Genomic DNA, 12368 nt, shown 5'->3' on the forward strand with positions numbered 1-12368 from the left:
TGAACCCACGCATGCCCCCATGCTGAGGTCTAAGTGCCATCAAGACCACGCAAAAACCACAAACCAAGACATCCCAAAGGACCACGAAGTGAAAATGGCAGAAGTGCACTGCATGAAATCCAAGTTACAACACAACAGAACTCTCATAACATACCGTGTCATCTGGGCCTTGTTTAACCAGTCCTATTTGTTAGCCAACAACACTTCGTATGCTGGGAATGGTGACCTTACTTATTACTGGGAAATGAAAACTAATACAAGGCCCACAATCCTGAGGGTTGGTATCCAACAAAAAAACTTGCCTGGCTGAAGGTGCACCTGGTAAGAGGCAGCTTATTGGCGTCGCTGTTGCTGTGCTATTTGCCAAGACACTTCAGCGGCACTTGCCCCGCCTGAGAAGAGCTCACTTCAAGCTCAGTCCAAATATTCTGCCCCTTATCATATTTGTAATAAAAATTCCAGGAAGTGGAGTACAGTCAGTGGTAGAACCTGCCCATCCCGTGTATTTACTTTTCTGGTCCTCGTGATGACTGTGGTTGGCACTGGACCAGAATTTTCTATTAAGGAACTTCGAAACCTGATATGAGATATATCTTAACGTGGGCACTTAAGGTAAAATATAGTTCTTAATATTAGTTACCACACGGGGGGCATAGCACAATCCCTTCAGCATTCTAGAAGGACGACGACGAGTCCAAGGGAAATGAAAAGATTAAGGGAAGCCAGTGCTATTGTGATTCGTCAAGTCATCCATCATTTAGACTGGCCACCCTGTAGTAGCCAGGCCCTGCCTGCAGAAGTGCATCATCAGATACTTGGTGCCTAGAGGTGATTCGTGTTGTTCAGCGCACTGTGGAAATGGTTCCGACATAAACAACAAAAGTTAGGGAAACGAGTTTTGGCTAAGAAAGACTTGTTAGGGCTCAACAAACCAAACAAAACAGAAAGCCGTAAGGAAACAGTGAGTCCCAAAGAAACAATTAGTCCCAAGAAGACGACCAATTCAAGGGAAATTAACAGTCAGTAAGGAACAGTGAGCCTCAGTGACCCAGGAAACCAGAGAAGCGCTAAACTCCAGGGAAACTGTGAGCTTGGAAGGGATGAGATTAGCCTTTTCTTGGTGGACTTTGGGAGGGATAGGGTTATTTTTGGTAGGAAGTGGTGGACTCTTGGGAAGCCTGGGTGGACTGTATTGGCCTCTTCGTGAGATGTGGTAGGCTCCTACTAGACCTGGCCAGGCTGTTCATGATGAGTGTTGACGGATTGTTGGTACCCTGGCGGGGCTACTGATGGTAAACTGTGATGGCCTCTTCGTAAGCTGTCTCGAGGCTTTTCTTGCTGGTCTCTTGGGCAGCTCATGGCATGCTTGTGGTGGCCCTGGTGACTTTTGTCAGCTTCTTAGAAAGCTAAGACTGCCTCTTTGCAAGTAAATTTGCTAGCAGTGTTTATTTATAAAAGATATGTATAATCTGAGATTCCCCCTTAACATTTTGTCCTGTTTTTTCGCAGGTGTTTTCGTTGACCTATATCTACCTGGCAGTGCTTCCTCTCAGGTAAGCCATCTCATTAAAGATGCATACTTTCTTCCTCCTACACAGGTGAATTAACCACTACCCTATTAAATGGAAATCTCTCTTGTCCTCGGTTTGTAGAGCATTTTATTTAATCAGGTTCATATGCTATACGTATTCAGTACTTATCTTTGTATATTTAATGTTACATATTTGACATTTTATTTGACCAGTTAAAGTTGGTTTCAACTGGACACAGGTGGGGTATTTGGGTGTTCAAGCAGTGGAGTGCATATGGCTATACGAACAACCCGTACTGGTTAAATAAAAATACCGATCGCTGCTAACAGAGCCGAGCTACATCACTAAACCGAGTCAAGGATCAACCGAAATAAACTGCATTTTACCTAGAATTGATCACTAGGTGTCCAAAACTCACATGGCAGAAAGTGGATCCAGTGAAACCCATCCAACGAGCCAAGTAGGTTGCCTACCCGGTTGACTTCCTAAGGCTGCTGTTGCTAATAATCTATGGTTAAGATTACTATCGAACTTTTAAAAAGTGCAGGATTTCTTGTCCACCTCACAGATAGAGTGAGATTAAACACATACATTCTCACATTAGAGAGCTGGAAAATAGTGCGTTTCCAAAGCTAGAGATATATTGATATCTAAAATAAAATGCCAAGACAATATTTCCAATGCCAATTTGTCAGGAGCGTTGAAGAAAAACAGTTTTTCTCCCATAAATGAATGCTTGAATCAACAAGCAGGTGAATCAGCCAATCAATGAGTGCCTAATTAAACAAGTAATGGATTTAGGAATATATGATCAATGAATGAACCCCAGAGTATGTTACTGCTCAAGAGTGAAGAAAGAAATAGATGAATTAATGCACAGATAAATGAATGCATGGATGAGTGCAGTAGTGACTGTGATGTTTCTCGTCACCATGCTGCTGTGATGCCTCAGGAAGATGGCTTGCAACCCTATTTCCCCTAAACTTTTTTCATAACAAAACAAAGTCACGAGCAGCGCCTTCAGACTGTGCACATCTGTTCCTAACTAAAATTACAACTTGGTTTGTCATTGTTTCCCCGACTGCTCGTGATGCCACACGCAAAGAATTCGCGTTTCTTAACACAGCTTTTCGTCCTGGTGACATCACAGGCACACAGTGGAAATATTTGATGGGAAGAATGCAAGGATCCCAGCTGGAGTCACTCTCCTCAGCAGACGGTAATCACATAATATTCAATATTTGTTTTGGTCATCACACCAGGCCACTATTACTCCTACTAATCCTGCATTAACAATACACAGATGTATTACTCCATTCCGGTGCCAAGCAGTGGTCTGAAACCCTATAATTGAAAGGGATGACATTTGTGAAAAGCACCTTTTAAACCGGTAATAAACATTAAACTAATAGTATGTGATATTAAAGAAATTAGGGGTTACATAATATTAGGTTTCTTTGATCCTTCTGACTGTCACACGCTGCATTAGCCTTCTTGCTATAAGACTAGTGGGAGACACTGGATCTGAGTGTCTTGTAAATCGTGCTGCAGCAACAAAAAGCAGAATATCTCGGTGAAATACTGGTCTTAGCATAAGAAGGGATGGGAATTTCCTACCTTTAATTGGAACACTGCTTATATCTTTTTATGGAACCGTTAGCTAGATCCAAGCAGCTTGTAGGAGCAAGACTTCAACCCTCCCACACAATCGGTTGATTATCTGGTATGTTGATGCATTATGCTGCAGAACTCCTGCCTAGCACCATCACATCTTTAAGCTATGCCAACTGTACTTGAAGAGTTACCCTTCCAAGAATTCATTATCCATTGGTCGCGAGTGATCTATTTGGAAACGGTAAAACCTCTGCCCTGAAGAAGGCCCTCCTGTAACATACAGGACGGGGCTAAGCATTTGGGAACATGTCTCTATATCGCAGGTAGCAGGACACTGTTAGAAACGCAAATAAGAAATGACAAAAAAAGTATCTTTCTGAGTGTTGTTTCCAGCCTTCACAGAAGTTCAGCTATAAATATCCAAATGCATGTACTTAATATAGCTAAGCATAATTAAGCGTAGATAATGTGTGTGTGGCACTTTGCTGTTGCATGTTAATTGGCCAGTTTCTAAAGAAAAAACAGATGTACATTTTGAATAAAAATGAGCCATGGCTTGAATTAATTGTGATATAGAATAGTTTTATTTGATTGGAAAAGAAGGTTCTCTCATGCAGTCTCTCATCTAGAACTTAAACTACAATTTTTGGGTATTTATGTTGGGCATTTAGGTATTTACATTAATTGAAATTACATTAATAAATTAATACCAGTGATGTGTCCCCAGCGACTTTATGGGACGCAGCAAAGGCGGTCCTCTGGGGGGACCGATATATCACACAGCAACATTCGAGAGGGCAGCTAAGCTCTGACGACAGGATCTTAAAATACAACTTTCACAAGTGCAATCTCGTCATAAGGAGGCCCATCCCAGACCCTAAGAGACCTCCGCAACACTTGGGGGGAATTGGAACATCTCCTGATGAAAGAGACAGACAAAAAACTCCTTTACAGAGGCCAAACTTATTACGAATGGAGGGGACAAGGCTGACAGGTTGCTGGCACATAAATTGCGCTTGCACTCTACATGGAACCATATCCATGAAATTCAAGACGAATCGGGCCACTCTTTTCTCACAATGCCAGAGATAACATCGGTCTTTCACAACTATTACTCTGCTCTCTACAGAACCCAAACCCTAGACAAACACCTCCAAGATGGATATTTGGAAGGCTACACTCCCCCAGTCCGCAGAGGAGAGTTGATCCAACTTGAGTAGGGCATTAGTCTGGACGAGGTTAGAACAATCATTAATAAGCTCCCTACACGCAAAGCACCAGCTCTGGACAGGTTTCCGGCTATCTTTTACAAAGCATTTGTTAATTTACAAAGCATTTGTTCATTTACTAGCTGAACCCCTGGCACGGGCATTCAATTATTTTTTAACCACAGGCTCCGTCACTGACAAATTGTTAGAATCCCACATTACCTTACTCCTCAAACCTCATAAACCCTTGACCAATTGCTCTTCATTCCATCCTAAAGCACTCCTGAATTGCAATGCTAAAATCTTTATATCCATCCTCGTGGCACGCTTACAACACATCTTACCAGCAATCATAGCACCTCAACAATCGAGCTTCCTCCTTAATAGGCAAGCTAATGATAACACCTGCCTAGCTGTACCTCTGATGGAAGTAGCAGAGCCCACCCACCAACCCCTGGTTTTTCTCTCCTTAGATGCTGAAAAAGCGTTTGACATGGTAGACTGGAAACACCTATCTAAAATTCTAACCAAAATCCACTTGGGCCCCAAGATGATGACGTATATACAAGCTAACCTTCAGAAACCTGCAGCAAAAGTGAAGATCAATGAAACTCTGTCCCCGACTATTTTTTTATGAAGGGGACCCGCCAGGGATGCCCCCTATCCCTTTCAATATTTGCATTATCCACAGAACCCTTGGTCACAAAAATTCAAAGCAACCCGGACATTCAGGGTATCAGTGTCTGCAGGAGGGAGCATAAATTAGCACTCTCCACGGACGATATACTGTTTTCCTCACTCACCCAGAAACTTCCATCCCGGGGCACTGATGAGAGAACTAGATTCATTTTCCAGAATTTCAGGCTTCAAAGTGAACTTGACTAATTCCTGGGGTATGGGAGTAGCCGACCTGCACGGCAGCCTCGAGAGACCTGTTCAGGCGGCTGGGTCCCAATGGTCCAATTCTAACATTACTTATTTGGGCATCCATCTTACATCACACACAGCAGATTTATATCAAGGCAACATTCCCCTGTTGCTTACTGCTTTATTCAAAGACCTCTATCGCTGGGGCAAGTTTGAAATCTCTCGGGTGGACAGGCTTAATTGCCTTAAAATGAACTTCATTTGACTCCAGTATGGCTACACAGAATGTTTGGGAGCCCAGACTCTTGCTCGATGAGGTTTGGGGAGCAAGGCATGTTCTTGCATAACTGGTGATCTTGCCCAACGATCCAAACTTTTTGGGAGGAGGTCCTACATAGTATACACAGTATAACTAATGTAATACTTCCTTGAGATCCTGTGCTGATCCTTCTGGGTGATCTGGGCGCAGAGAGAACCCTCCCCACAATGACTCAACGGGGACAGTTTTTGTCTCATCTCCTCTTGCAGCGTTATTATGCATAGCACAAATGTGGAAGCAGTCCTGCACTACCAATCTAAATCTGTGGTGGGCCAAGCTATGGAACTTATATGCCATGGGAAAGCTTACTGTAACCATTAGGGATAGAGTGGCAAAGTCTGAGGCCATATGGGGCCCCTTTGGTACACACATCGATGTCAAAATAGGGCAGGGGGTGTACTTCTCACCATGCCCAAGATGCTAAAAACCTCAGACATATGGATCTTCTCCTCTTCAGATTCAGCAGATGACTCTTCTTGACTTGCCAATGCCCAGACCATTCGGCATCTACATTGTCACACTGTCAGAGGTAACAAGACATTCATGATGGCTACGGTGGTTATGGCTACTCCAAAGGTTTTCCTGTGTTTCTGGTGGGAGATGGAAGGAACCGAAGATCTTGTAAGGAGGCTTTTTTGGGGACTTCTACAGAATTTTCCTTTGAAGTTACGCTAATATGGCCCATGGGGGTGGGGAGTGGCAACTTCCCCTTACCTGTCATTTGCACTTACATAACATGTATCGAACGAAGCTGCTAAATGTGACTTGTTCTTCTTTAAAAATGCTAAATATATAAACAGATTTGATCCATAAAAATGCTAAATATAGTTGTTAAAAAATAATAATATAAAACCCATTCATCCGCAAGACATCATAATATCTGACGGGGACATCTTTTAATTTGCTATAGCATATTTATTGAGTGCTCTTATAAGATCACAGGTCACCCAATGCAGAATATTGGTGACTCTAGTGTTACCAGAGCCACTCATTTCCAAAGTAGAAAGACTGCTGTCTATGTTGCTACCTGTCTAATCAATGCCCACAGAAGATTTAGCCTCATCAACTCATCATCACAAATCTGCACTGGTTCTGCCAACTTCCATCAAATGTAAATCTGCTGAATTACCTACAAGGCCTCACCACTAGCAAACTGACCTATCTTACCAACATTCTTGTCAACTTAGGTGGTCAAGGATCAATCTGCTTCTCATCATTGCCCATCTTGAGATAAAGAGAGCCAATAAGGAAAGAACTAAAAAAATGACTTTTTGGCTATGTGCCCTGATGTGGCAATGGACTGCACCCACAAAAAAGATTGTCCATTCCTCCTTCAACTCAGTAGGAATGTAAAAATATGAATGCCAAGGGCGTCCCTACAGCAGGTGCTCTTAGGACCTGTGAAATTTGTAGAGTCGTTGATATCATGCACTTTAGGACCCTCACAGTCCTAGGTGGACTCCAGACAGGAAATTCGTAATCTCATGGGAGATGGTAAGGTGTGATTATGAAAGTTAAGACGAAATGCGTACAGAGCTCAATAGTATGTTGAAGAATAAAGACACCTGTTACAGAGCTCTATGTGTGGCATATTCATTTGTATGCTCCCGGGCTGGGGAAGACTCTACACCCTCACATCGACTGACCAATGAGCACTGAAAGACGAGTATCTGAAAGTATAATCCTTGGACTCTTTACCTCAGTAAGTATCCGATGCTTAACCTATCTCACTATACCCCTTGTTGTGTATAGCGTTCTGCTGCCAATCTAATGTTCAATTTGCACATACAAAATACCTCTAATAAATTAAAAGTAGGATTTCAATAAATGGCTACATATGGATTCTGTTTCTGCCTGGTTTCACTGGAAACCCAAGAAACTGCACTTGTTATGCAGGGGTTATGAAACTCACTGGAATGCAGTTGTGATTACTCATGTAAGATTTATGTGAATACATTGAATGATTAAAAAACATGGTACGGAATAGGAGTTTTACTTCTATGAACCTTTGAGATTAATCATGTGCACCATGGAAGGCAGTATGGGAGCACACCTTCAGCTATACAATGGGAGACACATCCAACGATTACTTGCACTTCATAGATCCCATTTTGACTGGATGCATAAACAGCCCTAAGCATTTAACTCCTTTGCTGCTAAGAATTTTTTTGGCTATTTGGGGTAGTTTGTGCTTAGGCCCCCATAACTTTTTGTCCACATAAGCTATCCACACCAAGTTTGCGTCCTTTTTTCCACCATCCTGGGGATTCTAAAGGTGCCCAGTGTTTGTGGATTCCACAGAGGGGACCAAGAAATTAGCCAAAATTCAGGTAAATTTTGTTTTTTTGGGGGGGGGGAAATGTTCTGCAGAAGAAAGCAAATGTTTTTTTTTTACCTGCAAAGGGTATCAACGAAGGGTCTGTGGTGCTACAATAACCATCTTCCCAGCTTTTAGGAACAGGCAGACGTGAATCAGAAAATTAAACTTTCCAGCACAGCTCTGGCCTTTAACTGGGACATCGCACATTTTCCCTATTTTTTTGTGCTTTTAACCTCCTTCCAGTTAGTGTAGAAATGAGTGTGAAACCAATGGCGTATCCCGGAAAGCTGTACATTTCTGAAAAGTAGACAAAATTCTGAATTCAGCAAGGGCTTATTTGTGTACACTCTTCAATGTTTCCTTATAGAACGTAACAGTTAAATAACAAAATATTTCAAATGAGTTAAAAAAACTGCCATTTGTGTCTACGATTTCTTCTGTAACTTCTTCTAACTATGGCAGATTTTCAAAAGCAGTATACTGTTACCTCTGCTGGACCCAACCCAGAGCCAATATTTGAGTTGCACCTTGCAGTGGTTTTTCATTGTGTACCAGGTATACAGTAATTCATTGTAAAATATAAACAGTAAGGAATAGGTATCAAGGAAACTTATGGATTTCTGAAATGAGCACTATATATGGAGTTTAGAAGCAGTGGTTATTTGCACATCTCTGAACTTGTGGATATCTATACTAGCATGCGAATTAGAGAGCATTTCTCAAAATGACTTCTCTCTTACACACTGTCTTACATTTGGAAGGTTTCAAATGCAGAGGAAGACAATTGGTAATAACACTTGTTCTACTATTCTGTGTTCCCCTCAGTTTCCCGATAAACATGGCACCTCACTTGTGTGGGTAGGCCTAGTGCCCGCATCAGGAAACGGCCCAAAACGCAACATGGACACAGCACATTTGTTCACTAAAAGCTGAACCTTTTTTGCAGTGTGCCTAGCTGTGGATTTTGGGCTCTAGCTCAGCAAGCACATAGGGAAACCTAGCAAACCTGTACTTTTTTTAAAATCTACACCCCTAGGGGAATGGGATGGGGCAACTTGTGTTGTTCTCACCAGGTTCTGTTACCCAGAATCCCTTGCAAACCACAAAATGTGTCTAAAAACACATTTTCATCACATTTCTGTGATGGAAAGCTCTGGAAACTGGGGAGCCGCAAACTTCCTTTCACTCGACATTCCCCCAAGCTTCCCAATAAAAATAGTACCTCACTTGTGTGGGTGGACCTAGTGCCCGCAACAGGAAACGGCTCAAAACACAACATGTATGCGGCACATTTTTCCACCGAAAACTGACCCTCTTTTTCTGATGTGAGAGCTCTAGACTTTGGACCCCAGCTCAGCCGCCACCTAGGAAAACTAGCCAACTTTTACATTTTTGAAAACTAGACACATAGGTCTATCTAGGGTGGGCTGACTTGCGTGGCTCTCCCTAAGTTTTTTTTTTACCCAGAATTCCTTGCAAATCTCAAACTTTGAAGAGAAAAAACACATCTTCCCCACATTTCTGTGATGGAAAGTTCTAGAAACTGTGGAGAGACACAAACTTTCCTCCACCCAGCATTCCCCCAAATCCCCCGATAAAAATGGTACCTCTGTGTGTTGGTAGACCCAGTGCCCCCAACAGAAAGCATCCCAAACCACAACATGTATGCAGTGCACTTTTCCACCGAAAACTGACCCTCTTTTTCCGATGTGGGTAGCTCTAGATTTTGGACCCTAGCTCAGCTGGCACATAGGGATACCTAGCCAGCCTGTACATTTTTGAAAACTAGGCACCAAGGGAAATCCAGAGTCGGCTGATTTATATGGCTCTCTACAATTTTTTTTAAAACTTAGAATCCCTTGCAAACCTCAAACAGTGAGAAAAAAACCTACATTTTCCTCACATTTCTGTGATGGAAAGTTCTGGAAACTGTGGAGAGCCACAAACGTCCTTCTACCCAGCATTTCCCCAAGTCTCCAGATAAAAATGGTACCTTAGTTGTGTGGGTAGACCTACTGCCCACAACAGGAAACAGCCCAAAACACAACATATATGCAGCACATTCTTCCACCGAAAACAGACCCTCTTTTTCCGATGTGGGTAGCTCTAGATTTTGGACCCTACCTCAGCTAGCACCTAGGGAAACCTAGCTAACCTGTACATTTTTTAAAGTTAGACACCTAGGGGGATCCAGGACGGTGTGACTTTCATGGATTCCTTTAGGTTTTCTTACTCCAATGTCCAGCAAACCTCAATCTTTTCCTGAAATCACCAGTTTTCCTTACATTTCTGTGATTATCACGTCTGGAATCTGCAGGAATTCACAACATTCCTACCACCCTGGATTGCCCCACCTGTGCCAATAAAAACGCTGCCCCACCTATGTGGCTAGGTCTAGTGCTGCAAAAGGAATGGGTTATACTAAGGACAATGGGAGTGCTTGCGTGGAGCACCTGCTGACCTCAGTTTGATCCGTTTCTGTTGCTGGCACTAGGCCCAGCCACGCAAGTTGGGCAGAGTAGTTATCAGCACAGGTGGGGAAAGCCCCTTTGTAAAAGCCTGGTCACTACTAAAATTCCTTCTGAGTCTAGTCATCTCCCCCATATTTACATAGGCAACTTTGAAAAGTTACATCTATGGACCTTAGGCCCATCTGAGATTATAGAACACATTGATGATATTTTTGTTATCTGGACTGGTGACCTGACTCTTCTTGAAGATCTGGTTACACATCTCAATCACAACGACTATAATCTTAAATTCACACATCATGTCAATCCATACTCAATAGAATTCCTAGATGTTATACTATTTGTGGACGACAACAGGATTGCTTCCAGATTATATAGAAAACCCACGGCATGCAATGCTATATTGAATGTTCATAGTGCACATCCCAAGTCACAGATACAAGGCATCCCTCTTGGGGAGATGCCTAGACTCAGCCGGAATTGTAGAAATGACCACGTTTTTACACAGAAACTAAAGATACTTGAGTTTCGCTTCAGGCGGAGGGGCTACAGTGAGCATACGCTCACTGGAGCTAGGAAAAAGATTATCAGGACTGAACCCCACTCTCTCCTCAGAGAACATAAATGTAAGAAATCACTTGCCCACAGATTGACACTGATCACCAGATTCAATTCACAAAGCCACAATGTTTATAAGATTTTATAGAGACATTGGCATCTTTTGAAATTAGATGGGACTCTGTCTAAACTTATAACAACCAATCCGCTTATTACATATTGTAGAGGAAGAACTCTTAGGGACCGTCTCTGCCCCACGCACACCTTTAAACCACCTAGTACACTTGGTATTATTGGCTGCCCCCTCGACCGGAACGTTTCTATAAATGTTCCAACTGCTACATGTGCCAGTATGCCAAGGAGAAGTGCACCCCATTTCAATATAATACTGAACGTGTGCACCACAGCTTCATAAACAGCAACACTATATTTGTAGTCTATTGCTTTGTACGTCACTGTCAGCAGATATATGTGGACCGCACTATACGCCCCCATAGGGAAAGAATGCAGGAACATATCCGAGCGATTAGGAATTGCAATGCGGATTACCCTTTAGCAGTTCATTACAATGAGCAACACACAGATCAGAGATCATTAACATTGGTTTTCATGGCACTGCACGTGGGGGCTAGGCCAAGAGGTGGAGATAGGGCACTCACACTTAGGAAGCTGTAGACCAAGTGGAGTAATAAGTTGCGGGTAGTTGACATGGGCCTTAATGCAGATCGGGAACTCCATTTGTTCCTTACTGAGCAATTTCAAGGCATCACAAACTGACTAACATGGTAAATGTAATACTTATGGTATTAATTGGTTCTGACTATGAGATAACTTAATTTCAAGAGGAATACGTTTATGTCAATCTAGGTGGCATCAGAGCATGTGTTTTTAGGATGCTATCCGATGTGCTGTAAGATATATACAGTATATATATATATATATATATATATATATATATATATATATATCGTCAGTAGTGTACATCCATATGTCAGCCCCAGCCTTCCACACTGTTATTGCGGGTTGTTCATAATGCTGTTATCTGCCTTGAGCGACAATGATCATAAATGTTTTGGAAACGTATTGATACACTTGTATTGTTATGACTGCCATTTTATCTGCCTTTTATGAATATTTGTCACTATTATTATGTGCTCTTTGAACTTGAATTCTTACTCTTCACATCCTCCTCTTAATTGATGTCTATTTTTAAACACAGGTGTAGCATCATTCTAATAAGTTCTTGCCGTTGCTTGTTTGGCACCCAACGATATTCCAGATCTAATACTTATACTATACAGTGTTCAACTTTTCCTGGAATATTTGGGTCTACTCTCACTGTATATGCAGCTGAGAAATGACCGGGTGAACATGGACTGTATTGTACACAGCTTGAGAGGTGCAATACTGTTTGGGACTGGGATGCTGTGTTTTTGCATTACTATCTTATTTCTCCTTATTTTACTTCGTGTGTGAGCA

The 12368-nt window shown here is 42.2% G+C and overlaps 1 protein-coding gene across 1 annotated transcript in view; it reads left to right on the forward strand.

The window, feature by feature from the left end:
* LOC138288143 (transmembrane protein 116-like) overlaps positions 1-12368 on the forward strand; it is a 112590-nt gene that overhangs the window by 35732 nt on the left and 64490 nt on the right. Inside the window, exon 2 of the mRNA XM_069229419.1 lies at positions 1510-1553. Within this exon, the coding sequence (XP_069085520.1) occupies positions 1510-1553 (44 nt within the window). The remainder of the gene's footprint in view (positions 1-1509; positions 1554-12368) is intronic.

This window comes from Pleurodeles waltl, chromosome 4_1 (assembly GCF_031143425.1).
Source record: "Pleurodeles waltl isolate 20211129_DDA chromosome 4_1, aPleWal1.hap1.20221129, whole genome shotgun sequence".
NCBI lineage: Eukaryota > Metazoa > Chordata > Amphibia > Caudata > Salamandridae > Pleurodeles > Pleurodeles waltl.